We start from the raw sequence: 16,914 nt of genomic DNA, 5'->3' as shown, positions 1-16,914 counted from the left end.
GCATTAGGTTTATTTGTAGAAGTCCTTTCCAACTTCTTTCCCTCTTCCATGTTACTGTGTCAGCATCTATTTGGGGTTGGGAGTGGAACAGAAAGTAAGGAAATCCAAAGTGCCATTAAAACCAGGAGAGGTTCTTATATTTCAGAAGAAGGGATTAATTAAAAAGAAATGACCTCAATGCCATATTTTATTTAGGAACCCTAGAGAGCACTTTGCAAAATAACACATTCTTATAATTTCACCCTCAGATGAGCCAAGCTACGATTGTCAGGGAAGGCGATGTAGGTACAGAGCATGTGAGAGTGGTTAAGTTGATGTCTCTTGTCTGCATCCATGACCACACTCTGCGTGGTGGTTTACCGACCGCCTAAATATAGCAAATATTTTGTCACGGACTTTGCTGATCTCCTAGGCTCCGTTCTTTTTAAGTATGGTTGTGTTCTCGTTGTCGGTGATTTTAACATACACACTTGCTGTAAGGATGACCCATTTGCTAAAGACTTCCTTGCTTTAACGGACTCTTTTAACCTGGCTCAGTGGGTTAATGACCCAACGCATGTTAAAGGACATACTTTGGACTTGGTTCTCTCATATGGTCTGGACATTTGTATCAAGGATATAAGTGACGCTGGGATCTCGGATCATTTCCCAGTTATATTTGATACTGGCTTATGCACTAATGAACTACATCCTGCGGCTCCCCTTCGCCCGCTACGTGTAATTAATGCTGAAGCGGTGTCAAACTTCTCTATGTCTTTCTTGGATTCTGCATCTGTCACTCTCGACTATTGTTCCTTTCGCTCGGTTGATGATGGTGCTAATACCTTGTTATCGCTACTTTCTTCAATCCTTGATACTGTTGCCCCCATTAAAATGAAGCGCCCTAGAACCTACTCTCAGTGTTGGCTTAATGACACTATGCGCTTTACGTCGCGTGTGTCGGCGCGCTGAGAGAAGGTGGAAAAAAGATAAACTTCAGGTTTCCCTCGACATGCTACGGACTAGCCGCTTAAAATTCCAAAGTGCTGCTAAAACGGCCAAAACGTCCTTCTTGTCTAAAATCTAAGGACTGTTTTGATGTAATTGGACTTAGTATCCTATTTCTTATGAACTTTTCCTTGCTCTCAGGCTGTGTTCCTTTGGCTTTTAAGCATGCTGTAGTCCACCCGATTCTTAAAAAAAGAAACTTTGACTGTTATGACCTTTCAAACTACAGACCGATCTCTAAGCTTTCGTTCTTGTCCAAGATCCTGGAGAGACTAGTTCTCTCCCAGCTCCAGGCGTACTTGGACACGAACAATATCGCTGAGAAATTTCAATCTGCCTTTAAGCCATTACATAGCACTGAAACGGCGTTGGTTAGAGTTCTTAATGATATTCTTGTAATCACTGATACTGGACGCTCTATGGTCCTTGTTTTACTGCACCTCTCTTCGGCCTTTGATATGGTGGACCATAACATTTTATTATTAAGACTTGAGCACACTGTGGGTATTAGAGGCACTGCCCTCGACTGGTTTAAATCATATCTCGCTGATGGATCCTTTTCAGTTAACTTAGGCACCTTCTCCTCTTCCTCCGCTCCGGTCTGTTGTGGGGTGTCTCAAGGATCAGTTTTAGGCCCTATTCTTTTTTCATTGTATTTCCTCCCCCTAGGCGCAATCTTTGAAAAATACAATATCGCCTTCCACTGTTACGCTGATGACATACAGATCTATTTTGAACTTACTGACGACCTTGCTGTGTCCCTACACTACTTTCAAGAATGCATGCGGGAGGTCAAAGACTGGTTCCTGAGTAATTCTCTTGTTTTAAATGATAAGAAGACTGAGATTGTGGTGTTCAACAGTAAAATCCCTCGTGCCCGACTCTGTGCTGCCCTGGGTTCCTTTGCTAACTTTTCTTGTGACTATGTCAGTAACTTGGGTGTACTGCTGGATAGCTCGCTCAAAAACTCGATAAGCAAGTGTCTGCTGTAGTGAGATCTAGCTTCCAACTGCGCCTTATCTCTAAGGCTAGGCATTATGTTCCACATGAGGACCTGGAGAAGCTTATTCACGCTTTTGTGACCTCCAGGCTGGATTATTGTAACTCCTTGTACTACGGTCTTCCCTCTTCTCTTCTTCTTAGACTGCAAACGGTCCAAAATGCAGCAGCCCGCCTCTTGACTGGTACCAGGAAATTTTGCCCTATTACTCCTGTTCTAGCTAGCTTGCATTGGCTGCCCATAAAGTACCGTATTCAATTTAAAATATTACTCCTCACATTCAAAACTATTAATAAATTGGCGCCAAGTTATCTTAGTGAACTTCTCAAACCACATATTCCTGCTAGAACACTTAGATCTGCCACTCAACAACTTCTGACCCAACCCAGATCTCGGCTGAAGTCCCGGGGTGACCGTGCGTTTGCTCTGGCTGTCCCGGTACTGTGGAATACCCTTCCTCTCGACCTCCGCCCATCTGATTCCACTGCACTGTTCAAATCAAGACTAAAAACCCACTTATTCAATCTTGCCTTTCCCTCTAGTTAATATTTCTTGTATGATTTTATACTATGCACTTTTATGCTCATTTAATTTCTTGTTTGCTCTGTACCTGTTGCCTTCCTATGTATCAGTGACAGCTACCTGCTTGCATACTTAGTACTTGCTTTGGTCCTATTTCTATTATCTTCCTTCTATTCTTTATGTTACTTGTTAAGCACCTTGGCATACCCTTGGTTTTTAAGTGTGCTTTATAAATAAAGTTTATTATTATTATTATTGTCTAGATGAAGGCACAAGAGGGATCAATGGCAAGGCGTAGAGATTCAGTATCTTCAGTCTTCAGTGGACACTCCATTTCTGGCACAAAACACCTGTAAAAGAGGGTCGATTTAGGAGGTGACCCGACAACTTCAGCCTGTCAAACATAGCAATGGAGCAGTATGTTTAAAAAAAACCTAATTAAGCATGCACTCAGTACCCTAAGAATTATTATGGTAGTTAAACACAGTGATAGTCACATATCATATCACTTCAAACAGAGGTGATCCAGTAATGCTGCACTAATGAATTAGACTAACTATTCACTTTAGCTAAAGTTATTAAGTTAGCTAAAGAGTTGGGATGCTGTGTAAGACATAAATAAAGCTCAAATACAAAGGTTTGGACACTGTTTTGCATGTTTCCCTACTGTAGGGGTCTCTGCAAGCATACAGGGCTCTGACAGGGTACAAGATGACAACTTTGGAATTCTACTAGAAACAGTCGATCATATTTGTTTGTCAAAGCTGAATCCAGGGCAAACTAGGCTAAATTAGCGTTTTTAGCTAACAGCTACAATAAGCATAAAAGTTACTGTACGGCTATCAATTGTTAACATGACGCTTGTTCTTATACATGTAATACATTTATTACCAACCTGAGAGTTTATCCGCTGGTCATTCGACATGACGAATGACTTCTGAAGTCTTAATTCAGCTCAAGACGCTGTAGATTCCCGTCAGTAACACTTTCAGTCCGCTAGTAAAACGTAGTTCTATTAATCTGCGCTCGTTTACTCTTGAACCGGAACCGGATGTAAGTTCCAAAAAACTGAATTGTAGAACTGAAACTGAATTGTGAGAGTGAAACTGAAATTATTCGAGAGCTGAATTTTTAAAGGATAAAATGCAGTTTCAAAGCAAATGAATTCATTTTCAATATATAAAATTCAATTTCAATTTAGTGACGATCATTTTCAAACCATAAATTCAATTTCAAATTAGACTAATTCAAATTCAGTTTTCAAAAGCATTTATTCAAGTTACAATTCAGATTCAATCTGAGCAATTCAAATTCAAATTTAACTTATTCAAATTCAGTTTCTGATGGCACAGATTTCTGCCCATACTTCCGCTCTTACAACTGCTACTAAATCTTTTGTCATAATATATTAATATTAACGTTAATACTTTAATATTGTATCTTTCTTATACCCTTATCACTACTGTGTAAACACATCATTCATATTTAAAAATAAGAAATTATTAAATTATAAAAAAAACAGCAAAACATAGTTACTTTGAGTGAGGCAAAACAATGTCACAGAATTATTATTATTATTATATATTTCTGTTCTCATATTCGCCTGTCACTGAAACTGATTTTTCATATTTACAAAAACAAACAAACAACAAAAAATCTAGTTGAAAACACGAAGTAGAGAGCTAGCTCTTTTATTTTGAAAGAAAAATGTAACTTCCCCCTTTCGTGAACGCCTCCGGAACGCGCCTCATTTGAACTAGTGATGGTAAATTCGATTCTTTTTACTGAATCGAGTTTTAATGAGTCACTCACCCAAGTGTATCGGGTTTCTTGAGTCATTTGAGTCACTGAGTCAGTTGACCAGAGAGTGCAAAAATGTATATTTTCACTCAAACTTAATTTGTTTCTCTTTTAATGTAAATCCTACTGCTAAGATAAATGATTGTAAAAGAAAACAATTTTTTTTTAGAGCAAAAAAGAGCAAAAAAAATTCTAAAGGGAACATTTATTTATTTTTATTTTATTTTATTGGTATTTTCCTTAAATGTGTCAAATATATATTTTCTCCTCTAAATGTCCACTGAGCTGTGAGCCAGGGGGCAGTAAAGCACCTTAACATTGGTTGTCAACCAAGAAGAAGAAGCTGTGAGCCAGGAGGGAGGGGGTGAGTGAGTGAGTGAGTGATTCGTAACAGGATGGAGGGGGTGAGTGAGTCCTGAGTGATTCGCTTATGCTATGATTCAGCACAGCAAGGGAGGGGGTGAGTAACTCAAATGTGCTGTTAGCATGCTAGCTGAGTGATGCTACTGTGAACCGAGGAGCTATTGTCTTGATGTGAGCTTCTACTCAGGGTTTTTTCTTCCAGTTCAGAGCAGAAATGTTTTTGTTAAGAAACTGGCTGATGTTTTTTTCCCCACAATTTTAATTATAAGCTAGATATATTTCTACTAATGGAATTATCTTGCTAACAGCAACAGGGATGAGTCAGTGAGTCAGTTGCGCTTGTGAATCATGATTCACGAGTCAGTAAAGCGATTCTCGAGTATTGAACGATTCGTTCACGAATTGAACATCACTAATTTGAACCAAATCCTTTTTAGACTCATTCAATTAAATGTCAAAGTCGAAGAATTCTCAGTCCACTGAGTGAAACTTTACATCCTTTATTTAATTTTTCATTTTTGGCCCCTACTTCACTTTGCACATAAGCAAAAACCCCCAAAACATTTGAAAAGTGCTCAAAAAGTCACCACAGTTTTCCTTCTCCCTGATTTGAACGTTTTGTTTATCAGTAAATTTAATGAAGTGCAATAAAAACCACAAAAATCCTGGAGTCGTATGTAGGTGAAAGTACAGACGTACTAGCAGCAAAATCTATTTCAGTTTATTCCAGCGCTCCCCAACACAGGGGTCAGGTTCCTGCTAAAGATCGCCAGCTAAATCTGTTGGGTCGATCATTTTAAAAAATGTCAAAGAGAAATCAAAGCAAAATCCACAGAACCAAAACCTAAAAAGGTGCGAAGTGAAAGTGCTGGATGTCTGCATCACATGTGGCCAACAGGTTCAGTACTCATGAGCAAAAAGCTCAGGTTTGACAGCGTCTACACGCTCACTTTACACTAATTTTTCTTCTATGGCTGGCCAATCAGAAAACAGTGGGCTTTTAGGGAGGCAGATCTCAAGTAGATGGGCGCTAAAACACATTTTTTTAGAGAAAGAAGATAAAACGGGGGCTGAATATCACAAAGCCTGTACATAAAAGATGGACTTTTAAAGCATTTTACCCTCCATCTTTCTCCTGTTGTTGATGTTTTTATTTTTATTTGTTCTTTTGTTTTTGGCTACCATGACATTGCCCATAGCAACAGTAGTCAAAGGAATTTGCAAAGAAAAAGCGTCTGGACTTCTTTGAGTTGCTTGAAGACGTTTCACCTCTCATCCGAGAAGCTTCTTCAGTTCTAAGGTCAAATGGCCGAGAGTCCCAGATTTAAACCCAGTGGGAGTATCCCCCCAAGGAGGGACAAGGGACCCCCTGGTGATCCTCTAATCACATGAGCCAAGGTGTGGAAGCGGGTGTGGGACCTAATCAGCCAGGGTTTCGGGTGAGCTCATTGTGAAACCTGGCCGCACCTTGTCATGTGAATTCCTGAGGCCATCTGACTTCAGGAATTCACATGACAAGGTGGGGCCAGGTTTCACAATGAGCTCACCCGAAACCCTGGCTGATTAGGTCCCACACCCGCTTCCACACCTTGGCTCATGTGATTAGAGGATCACCAGGGGGTCCCTTGTCCCTCTTTGGGGGGGATACTCCCACTGGGTTTAAATCTGGGACTCTCGGCCATTTGACCTTAGAACTGAAGAAGCTTCTCGGATGAGAGGTGAAACGTCTTCAAGCAACTCAAAGAAGTCCAGACGCTTTTTCTTTGCAAATTCCTTTGACTACGATGACCTGGATGACTGAGAACCTTCACAGACATAGCAACAGTAGCTTCATAGGTGATGTTTTGCACGGGAGGGGGGGGGAGCTGGAAGTTGCCATTTGAACACACCCACTGGTAAAATGCTGCCACCTGGTGAACGTTGTACTTAACTTCTGAAGAGGGTGATTAGGAAACGTGGTTTTAAGGAATCACTTAAACTTCATGCAATAAAGTTAAATGAGACAGCTTTACAACGTACTTTATGCAATCTTAGTTTGGCAAATTTTAGAATAAAACTCAGAAAAAGTCACTATGAAGCCCAAGAGTGTGTGAACACAACATTTACACGATAAGTAAATATTGTCAGTGCAGATTTCTCAGTTTACAAAAACATTGTCTTTGTTCCCTCATTTTTCCAGTGCTGGTTAGAATGTAATGTACCTCTGATACCAAGAGGGGGCGGTAATGTGTCCATAAAACAATTATTCACCCAAACTGTGGCGTTCAGGCTTCTCACCTGGACTGAAACAGGTGTGCTGCTCACTCACAAAGTTAGCTGATAATTAACAAACAAAACACTAATGCTGCCTGAGCTGAAGGCAGCTTGACTTCTCATTGTCTCGTGTGACAATACAAAATGCAGTGTACACCTATGATGCTTAGACTATGTTGCCCCCTGCTGGACATGGAGAGAATGGAGGTTTAAACCACCAGAAGATCAGAGAGGGAGCGCGCTCAGGTTTGTTTTGACTCCCAGAAAGTGCAGGCTTACAGTACCTGCGTGACCTGGAGGGAGGAGAGGGAGAACCTCTATGGAGAGATCGAGATCGCCCTGTGATTGTTCCCAGCTGTGAAACACACCATCCGTCTTCATTTCCAAGTTTCTGCTCAGTCATGGTTGTGTAACATGTTGTTGAGTTTGAAGCTTCTAACGAAGCTTCGGATTCTCTGACGTCGGAAAACTGCAGACGTCCTGGCTTCCTGTCAGATTCCAGACTTTCTGCATGTCTCAATAATCGCACAACAAAAAGCTTTGGTCTCACAGTCTGAGACTCACAGATGGGTCGTTTAATCAATATTTTGTTGGTTAAACTTATTTATTATAATTTTTTTGTGCTGGGCTTCTGTCTGCATTAAGCTGATTTAACTCCAGAATAAAGTGCATTGTTTTATGTTCCTTTAGATTAAGAGAATTAAACATTTTTATTATTTAATGTCTTCTTTTAGCCCAACTAAATACTGACTGTATGAGAGAGAAAGACTTGTGACAGCTAGTTTTCATACTTTGAAGTATTTAAAGGACTTTTTAAGGAAAAACAGTTATGCTTTAAAGCCTGAGCAACAAATCACATTAGTTTGCAGGAACCAAACCGGACCAAATGACCACAGGACTGTTGTTGATGCTGAGACACATTTCCTTTTTCAGGCCTGTTTTGAAAAAAATGCACCAAATGTTCTGACCACCCGATCACAACTGAATGCTTTTTAATTTTTAGTCATTTTACGAGTGCTGCTCTTATTTTGAAAGGCTGCGTGGAGCAGCAGCTGATGATTGATCAGTTACTTATGAAAAAACATCCATCCTTGGATTTAGAGAGCAGTGAATAAACGTCCGTTCGTGTCCGCCTCTCCAGCAGCGAGCATGTGTGACCGGAAAAAGATCCACGTCTTCCTCGGGGCTCCTCCCCCCTCCTGCAGTCCAGCCTCAGAGCCCGGAGCCGGGTTACAGGAAGCCGATCGTGCCCCTGTTCGCTGGAGACACCTGGAGCTCACCTGGAGGGACGGGCAGCTCAAACCTGCAGGTGAGGCGTTCAGGGACTGAACAGGGGGGAGGAGCAATTACGGTGTGCTGCTTTGGTCTTTTTATTAAGTGAGCTGTAAATGTGCCGGCAGCCACAGGCCATGGCTGTCTGGAAAACGAGTCTCTGTGAGGACACTTTGTGGCTCTGTGGTTGTCTTTATGGGCTGCAGGTAACTTCAGGTTTAAAACTCACCTGTTAGATTTACTGATCACGATCACTCAGGAGGCCGACTCGTGAACGCTTCTCTGAACGTCAGACTAAGAAAAATAATCCAGGAAAATTGTAAATTTTTCAGGTGATCCTGGAAATGAGACAGGAGAGGCGAGTATACACCATGATCCAAGAATCACTGAAGCTGATTGGACAGAAAACAGAGAAGGACAGGAAGGAGAGACAGGAAGTCTGAAGGAGGATCTGTGCCCTGAGAAGAAGGTTCAGGAGTCAGACGCTGGACGGGACGATCAGCCATCAGCTTTGGTTCACGAGTATCTGGACCGCTGCTTCCCTGCCGTTCAACCAGATCATCTAAAACCTGAACGACCGCCAGCCGCCCCCTCTCTTTCCTCCCAGACTCATTACCTCACCACCTGGACTCTGAGCCAGGCTTTAATCCTGAGAGGCAGCGTCCAATCAGCATCCAGCCTAGAGAAAATCCCGCCCAAACACACCCAAACGCCTCCCTCTGTCTCGTCCAGCACCCCAGAGCTCTTCAGCCCAGCGACCCCATCACCTGCAGCCTCTGCCGAGCTCTTCAGCCATCCCTGTCTGACCCCGAGGGTGGAGGAAGGCGGTGTTGTCCTTGAGGCCACCACCGATGGGGTCCTCTGTTCTCAAGAGTCCACAACTGACGCCGAGTCCCCCACCAAGTCCCCCGCTGAGTCCCCGAGCAGCAAAAAAGCTAGAGTCTCCCCAGAGTCACCTGACAGAGGCACCACCACTGAACTCCACAGTCCCACCACACTCCTGGCCCGATGTGACAAACCAGGGGTGCGGTACTCAGTTCTGGTGGCGGTGGTTCACCCCTGTCACCTGAAGGAAGTCAAGGTGAGTCCAGGTGTATTTCCCCCTTATGTTTTCAAGTAATACTAGTTTGTACCACAACGTGCTGCAGTGGGATGATGCAATGTCCAATTTAAGGTCAAAGGAAGAAAAAAAAAAGTATGATGGGACCACCTGGAAAGCAACATTAACACCATCAGCAACAACTCCCAGTAAAGAAACCATGTTTGGTTAGAAAGAAATGAAATAATAAACACCTGGATAAAGAAATAAATTCTAATCATGAACATGAGATGTTTTATAGTGAAACTTAGAGTGTACTTCCTCTGATATGAGGTATGAGAAAGGCAAGATATTTAACTTTAGTGACCGGTTTAGGACAACCTCTGAAAAGCAGTGATGCTCTGGACTGGTCAATAACTATATGACCTTGGTGACAGCAGTATTTAACAAAAGTGTGGGGGCAGAAAATGTCAGGGTCCTGGGCTTTTTGTTGAAGTGTTTTGAGTTTCCTGTGTTTTTTGTCACTCTGTATTGTGAATTATGTTCTCATTGTTGGTCTTTTGTTACTCCCTTAAGTCTAGTTTCTTGTGTTTCAGGATTTCCCTCTGTGTATTATTTATCATCTCTAGTCTTTTGGTTCTTTGCCTTATGGTTATGTCTCTGTGTTTCTTAGTTGCTGTCCCCACCGTGTCAAGTTCGTGTCTCAATGTTATACTTCCTGTTTTACTTTGAAGGTCTGTGTCTCATGTGAGTGTATCCTACTTTGCTTCCTTGTCTCGTCAGTTCTGATTTTCCCCAGCTGTGCTCTCCTTCTGTGTCTCATTCCCTCGTTATTCCCCAGTGTATTTAAGCCCTGTGTTTCTGTGTCAGTGTCGCGTCGTCCCTCATTGCTGTGTGTTACTCTCTCCCTGTGTTTCCTTGAACTTAGATTTCCCAGTGTCGTTTTGTTTTGTATGCATCTTCCTTGCCAGCCAATAAAGCTGTGATTTTGAGTTCATCCCTCGAGTCTGAGAGCCTGCATTTTAGGTCCAACTCCTGCCCGCCACACAGCTCTTCTCGACAGAAAATGCCCTAAACAAGCAAGCAAGGGTAGGGACCAGGGGTCCGTTCTTCGTACCTCGCTAAGTAAGTTAGCCGGATTTGAATGTTGACGATTTCGCGTGATCTTGGATCGTTCGGTTCTCCGAAGCTCATCCGGGACTTGCTGTCATAGCAACAGATCCGTAAGCGTAAACCTGCTCGGGAGCAGGTTTACTTTATGTAAACAGGATTAGATCGCGGCCACTCAGGTATGTCCGCTGCAGTTATATGAAAGCAACAGCGATATTTCGCCACTGTTTTACCATAAATAAATATTATCAATGTAACTAAAGATAATGTATTTGATTCTTTTATTGATTTCATACAGATACATACAGGTCATTTCCGAAAAAAAGGGAAATGTACTATTAATCATTCTATTACATGTAGTAGATTATTTCAGATGTAATTCATATTTTAGAGTAGTAATAGTAAATTACTACGTGCAATCAAGATGAGAGACCACGACTATAAAAGCGAAGGTGGATTTGGGAAGTCTGTCGCAGCCATGTCCTGTCCGTTTGTACGCGAGCAAGGAAGGTGCAAGATTGATAAGGAGGGTTTACAGAATTTAGCGTATATTGCGGGATAGACGGGATCCTTTAGCTCAGCGCGACGGTGTGCTCATAGAGAGATATCGATTCTCCCGTCAGGGTATTATTTACTTTCTTTCTCTCTCTCTCATATATATATATATATATATATATATATATATACATACACTTACTGTACTGTATATACTTACTCCCGACTTACTGTGCATGCTTCAGTCACCCCTTGCATGGGAACAGGTAAAAGTGATGGAGTGTTATGTCAAACTACACACAAAAAAACCCACAATGTCAACAGATGTCACAGTACAAAAAGCCGGGGTGTGACGAGGGGGTGCAGGACCACCACCTGTCTTTATTTGCTCTGCCCTTTTCTTGGTTGCTGTTATAAACAAACAAACAGATTATTTCAGGGTCTCTTGTCATAGACTAAAAGCAATATAAGTGATAAATATTACCATTCTGTAGAATATTCTTATATTTCACTTTTACTTGTTCCCATGTTCTAGTGGGTCCTGTTGTGGCTCTAATGTGAAAGAGGATATAATGTAATATAATATAATGTGGTATAATATAATATCACATGATATAATGTAATATCATGGATCACTTACGAGTTTAATTTGTCAGCAACTTTCTGCCAGCCCTCTCTCCTTGCTTTTGCAGCCTTTGCAGTGTTCCCCTGCGTTTTAATTAAACTCTGAAACTCCTGATATCCCTCAATCAAGAGTTCTTGCTCTGCTGCCGTGAAATACTGAGCGCGCTCCTTCGACATCTTCGCCGACCAATCACAGGGTTGCCGATCAATGTTTCTACTATCGATGCGTAGCCCCTTTTAAGCCACCCAGTGATCTCAGATTACTTCATCCAGCTATACTAATCGTCAACAACAGGTGTGTTCGGAGAACCGGATTAGCGAGCTCAAAGTTAGCGCGATGATTTGATCTTGGATGTGTCATTTGATCTTGGATGTAGTAAGCGAGGTACGAAGAACGGGCCCCAGAAACATAAAGGATGATGTCATTACCATATAGATGTTTGTATATAAAGAAAGGAAAGCAGGCCCAAAGATCGAGCCCTGGAGAGCAGGACGGTGACTGTTAATGACGATGATAATGCACACCTGGGATTTAGGCTCATCAGTGACGACTGCTGAAAGGGCATTGGATGGTTTTTAACAGGAGGTTAAGACCAAAGATGGCCTGGTCGAGCATAAAGGGCAGTGTCATCAGCGTACAGGTGAACAGATGTGAGCCCTGAGGTACACCTTTAGTGATAGAGGGGGGCTGAGCTTAGACTTGGCTGGTAAACTAGAACTCTGATCACACTCTATCCATCTACTGGTGAAATATTTCTGATGGTCAAAAACTGAATTCACGAATGTTTGTTTAATGTCTACAGGTAAAGTCGGGGCCGTCGGCAGGCACCTCTGTGCCTTTAGCATCTATTGTAGTGACAGACCAATCTGGTGTTGAGATGAAGGTGGTGCTATGGCGGCGGGCTGCATTCTGGGCGCTGACTGTGGGTCCTGGAGACGTTCTGCTCATCACAGGTACACAAACACCGCTGACTGGTTTAGTTTGAAGACGATGCTCTGTGTCAGGGATGGATGAAGAAAAGACGTTAAAGCCACCAACCCTTCAAAACAGGACAAGACTTGGAGGCAGAAAGAGAAATGACTCATGTTTGAGGTTGTTCTGCTCTTCGTGCTTACTTTTCAGTGTCTCTGTTACTGTTTGAAGTGTTTGCAGTGTAGTATTAGGAGGGATCCATGTTTCTCTGGATCACTGAAGAAAACAGGTCTTCCTCCATCCTGCAGTGTTCCTCCCACCTTGGCTTGGCAGCTTTGTCCATCTTTAATTTACAGTCTGGAACTGTTCTTCATAAATGGGCGGGGCTGTCACCTTCAGATGGTCACCGCCCTGTCATGATGTGAGTTGTGTCACGTGCCTACGCTCTCTGTGTGTTTTGTCATCTCTGTCAGCGCTGCAGGTGAACGAGGACAGGTGGCGAGGGGAGACGGTGCTGCAGTCAACCTTCAGCAGCAAACTGCTCAACGTGGGACAGATCACTTCCTCCTCCACGCCACCAGGTAAGGCGAGCCTTCGTCCAATCACGTGCCTCCAAAGCTGTACTGGTTCAGTTACCTCTCTCTTTCTTTTCAGTTTCCCAGCAGGTTAATGCTCGCTCTCTCAGGTCTCTGTGCAGCTTTCTCCGAGAGCGGCGCCCCCTCTTGGTGTCTCTGCCACGTCGCCCCCCTCAAGACCTGAACCGCCTCCCCTACGCCACCCTGACGTCACTGAGGGCAAACGCACTGGTTCACGCCCTGCTGCGCGTCACACATACACACATCAGCCCAGGTGAGTCTCACCTTTACCTGTGCTGCTCTTATTGAAGGTCTGAGTGTTTCAGCATTTGGATTGCTGTCGAGTGTCGAGTCAGTGATTTAGATTATTTAAGTCTGGTTGGCTGAACTGTTCACTGCACGCTTCCTTCCTTCCCTGTTTTTCAGAGTGGCGTGCTGAGGCGGAGTCTCGCAGCAGGTCGGCGGTTCAGCTGAATGCTGTCCTGACTGTGGAGCAGCCAGAGGACCAGCAGGGGGCGGTGTTACTGTGGGGAGCAGCTGTGGACTGGCTGCCTCGCTTCAGCAGAGACAAAGGTGCGCTCTGGAACAAAGGCTGTACATCAAAGATGGACACAGCTGTCACCAGCCCCCACTGTGTGGTGAAATCCCACTTACACTGTAGTCTCTGTGGGACAGTAGGAGCACTGCAGTACTTCTACTGTAGGGATGAGCCTTTGGACACTTTCACATGTAGCACAGCTGGTGAGAGGAAGTTCAAATGGATTCCTTAGAAATAGACACAAGGAGAAAAACTTTGTTGATACAATACTTAAGAGGATGTCTGATGTCCTGGTACCACAAAACTAAGAAACTGTCACTTTAGATTCTAGCTTTACTTTAAGGGTTTGTTGCTGTGAATCACACCAACAGTAAATCCTGCCTCCTCAGGGGCTGTTTGGGACTTCCGTGTCCTCCTGGTAAGGGAGGGTCTGACCTCTGACCTTCCAGAGCTGCACTCCACCCCCTGGAGCACCGTTCAGGCCATGGACCCGACTGACCGCCGGGTGCAGGACTTCCACCGGACACGACGGTGCCAGAAAGGAAACAGCAGCACTCCGGAGCTGGACTTGGACACGCTGCTGTCCCAGAAGTACAGCGGTGAGTTTAGTTTCTCGCCTGAAACGTCCACAGCAGATTTATCACCACGTTTAAGGAGCCGCGGAGCTCCTCAGGGTTCCATGCCTGGTCCTTTTCATTTTTATTTTTACATTTTTAAAATGTTTTCTTCTCCGCTCCATCAGGTGACGTGGAGCTCAGAGTCCAGGTCATCACGTTCTGCTTTCAGGATGCACCGGCTTCCCAGAATGCACCTCAGCCGGTCCTGGACAGCTCCACGTCACTGGAAGGCATCATGGTGGCGCTGAGCGGTGACATCACTTACACCGGCTGTGGGCGCTGCTCTGCAGAGCTCGACACAGACGCCAACGACATCTACAGGCCGTGTTACCCCTGCCTGCCCCACACCGCTGTACGCCGCTACTACAGGTACTGATGACATCATGAGATGATTGACGGTTTTCTTTATTTTTTTAGTTTTTATTATAAAAAATAAATAAATGAATACAAGTTTTAGAGCCTCACAGATAAAAACACCAGGATGTGTTGGTGTGTTTTTCAGACCAGGTGTGCTGACAGTGAGTGGGCGGGGCTCCATCCAGGTGTGTGTTCAGGTACCTCCTGATCCTCTGCAGAAGATCCTCAATGCTCCGCCTGATAAACTCCATCGTAGCTCAGGTGAGACTGTCGTTCAAAGAGTGAAGCTTTATTCGAACCAGGCATGCGGCAGCACAGGCGTGACCCGCAAGCTGCCGCCACAGCTGGGTCGGTGTCCAACCACAGAGCCCGACCTCCTCATCAGTTTCTCTGGTCTGCTGCTGTCTGCAGCTCCGATGCAGAGTGATGGAACATCTCCGACTGGCTGAAGGAGCTCAGCTTCCTCAGGAAACAGCCCGCTCTGTGCTGCTTTTCCAGCTCAGCCCGAGCTCGATGTGGACGGCGAGGTTATCACACTCCTCCACCACATCTTCCAATTTCACCATCTCTCTGGTCAAAGCAGATGAAGTATAAAAACATCCACTAGTAATCAGTCCTCCTTCTCCTGCCCATCGTTAGCACACCCAACACTGCAGAGTATGTCTGCTGGTGTGTCTCACTGATGTTGCCTTCCTCACTGTTGACCACTTCCTCTGACAGGTGAACCGAGGCCTGTGCTCACCTGGCTCAGCCCTGCAAAGTTGATGTCAGTCCTACCGTCTGAGGGCAGGAGGAGCTGCAGTTACAGAAACTGTCCAGCAGAGGGAGTCGCTGCTTTGCAAACCTGCTGGAAATCAATGAATATGTAGGACAGTCAGAGGATGTTGATTCAGCTGAACATCCTGGCTTCTTAGAAGTCATTTAATCGTTGTAATGACACAGTGTTGGTGAAAAATATGGATTTACTGTGTGACCTGCATTCCTGAAACAAATCCCTGCACAGATGTAAATGTGTGAAACAGCCTGAAGTTCGCAGAAAGTGTTTGCAGATCTTAATGAGTGGCTGTGCTTCCCTCATGAATGAATCCAACATGGACTGACTGCTTGTTCCTGTCAGCGAGAGGATTATAAAAGGAAAACAAACGGTCAACCGTGGAACATGTCAAAGCTTCTGGAGTTCCAAGTCTCTAAAACGCGAAATGCACAAGAAGACCAATCCAAACCAGCGGGATAGAAACGGAGCTCAGAGTGTATAGAGGAGCCATGGTGGACCATGGATGAATCGGGGTCTGGCAAACTGATTGTTAAAGCTCTTCCTCAGAGTCTGGCGCTCAGATCGAACATTTCAAGTGGAAAGGGAATAAAATGGTGACGAGGCTCCATCCTCCATCTTTTCCATGGAGGAACCAACTTCATTGTTATAAAAGCTCAGAGAGCTGCACCGTGATGTTCTCTTTGGTGATTACATCATCGTTAGTCATACAAATTCTATTTTTGAGGTGTGTTTGATGAAGCCAGAGTGTTAAAATAGTTTAGTAGTAATAATAATACATTTTATTTATGGCCTCCTTGAAGACCCTCAAGGTCACCTTACAATAATATATTAACGGTAGCTACAATACAATACAATATGGCAAAATAAAATTTAACATAAACAGTGTTGTTGGTTTGGTTCAAAGACAGAAAGCTGAGTGAGCGTCCTCCTGGTGATTTCCTGTAACTGTGCTGTCACGTGTCCACGTCCCGCAGCCGGCTGTTTCCACCCGATCAAAGCTGAATGTGTACACACAGATTCAGACTCACTGAGGCCTTAAAGGCAGTGCGAGGTAGAAAATGTCTGTAACCCAAAATATAGGATCCGTTTATATCGTCTGTTTCCTCTTTCTGCACTTGTTGTAGTGCAGTTTGCTCGTGTCTGTGGTAACTGCACTTTTTGGGTTACAGTACACTGAGTAGCAGAATTATCAGTCTCAAGGGGAGGAGTCACAGGAGGGAGGAGTCAGGGGGAGGAGTCACAGGAGGGAGGAGTCAGAAGGAGGAGTTACACAAGCAGTTCTTGGTTTCAGATCCTTCTTGGTGTGACTTTGTGCGGCGCCTCCGCTCATCCTGTCTGAATCTGTTTTGTTCCTCAGCTCCGGGGTCAGAGGTGAAACACATCCAGGTGGCAGCAGAGAGGATCCACACCCTCCTCTCCCTCCCGAGGAAGACCTTCATCGCCACCATCAGAAGCAACTTCCTGTGCGATGAGAACAGCATCCCCATCAGTCAGGACTTCATGCTGCTGGACCTTCAGTTCCCCCCTGAGCCCTGCTGACCTCACAGTGGACTGCAGACCTGATGGCAGCTTTGGGATCTGTGGGTCCTGAGGACAGGTGTGACATAAGTAAAGAACAGTGTGGGGCTTATCAGAGGTCAAAAGTCAATAAAAAAAATAATTTTCAATGTTTCA

General features: G+C 44.2%; 1 protein-coding gene across 1 annotated transcript in view; it reads left to right on the top strand.

Moving 5' to 3' along the window:
* shld2 (shieldin complex subunit 2) overlaps positions 1–16,914 on the top strand; it is a 19,626-nt gene extending 2,712 nt beyond the window's left edge. The window contains exons 2-11 of the mRNA XM_025897350.1: positions 8,070–8,234; positions 8,530–9,278; positions 12,269–12,419; positions 12,852–12,959; positions 13,033–13,227; positions 13,380–13,526; positions 13,881–14,090; positions 14,234–14,477; positions 14,611–14,726; positions 16,598–16,914. Of these exons, the coding sequence (XP_025753135.1) occupies positions 8,075–8,234; positions 8,530–9,278; positions 12,269–12,419; positions 12,852–12,959; positions 13,033–13,227; positions 13,380–13,526; positions 13,881–14,090; positions 14,234–14,477; positions 14,611–14,726; positions 16,598–16,779 (2,262 nt within the window). The 5' untranslated portion in view covers positions 8,070–8,074 and the 3' untranslated portion in view covers positions 16,780–16,914. The remainder of the gene's footprint in view (positions 1–8,069; positions 8,235–8,529; positions 9,279–12,268; positions 12,420–12,851; positions 12,960–13,032; positions 13,228–13,379; positions 13,527–13,880; positions 14,091–14,233; positions 14,478–14,610; positions 14,727–16,597) is intronic.

This window comes from Oreochromis niloticus, linkage group LG13 (genome assembly GCF_001858045.2).
Source record: "Oreochromis niloticus isolate F11D_XX linkage group LG13, O_niloticus_UMD_NMBU, whole genome shotgun sequence".
Lineage (NCBI taxonomy): Eukaryota > Metazoa > Chordata > Actinopteri > Cichliformes > Cichlidae > Oreochromis > Oreochromis niloticus.
Note: the sequence above shows the minus strand (reverse complement) of the source record. Positions and strands in the feature narration are given on the sequence as shown.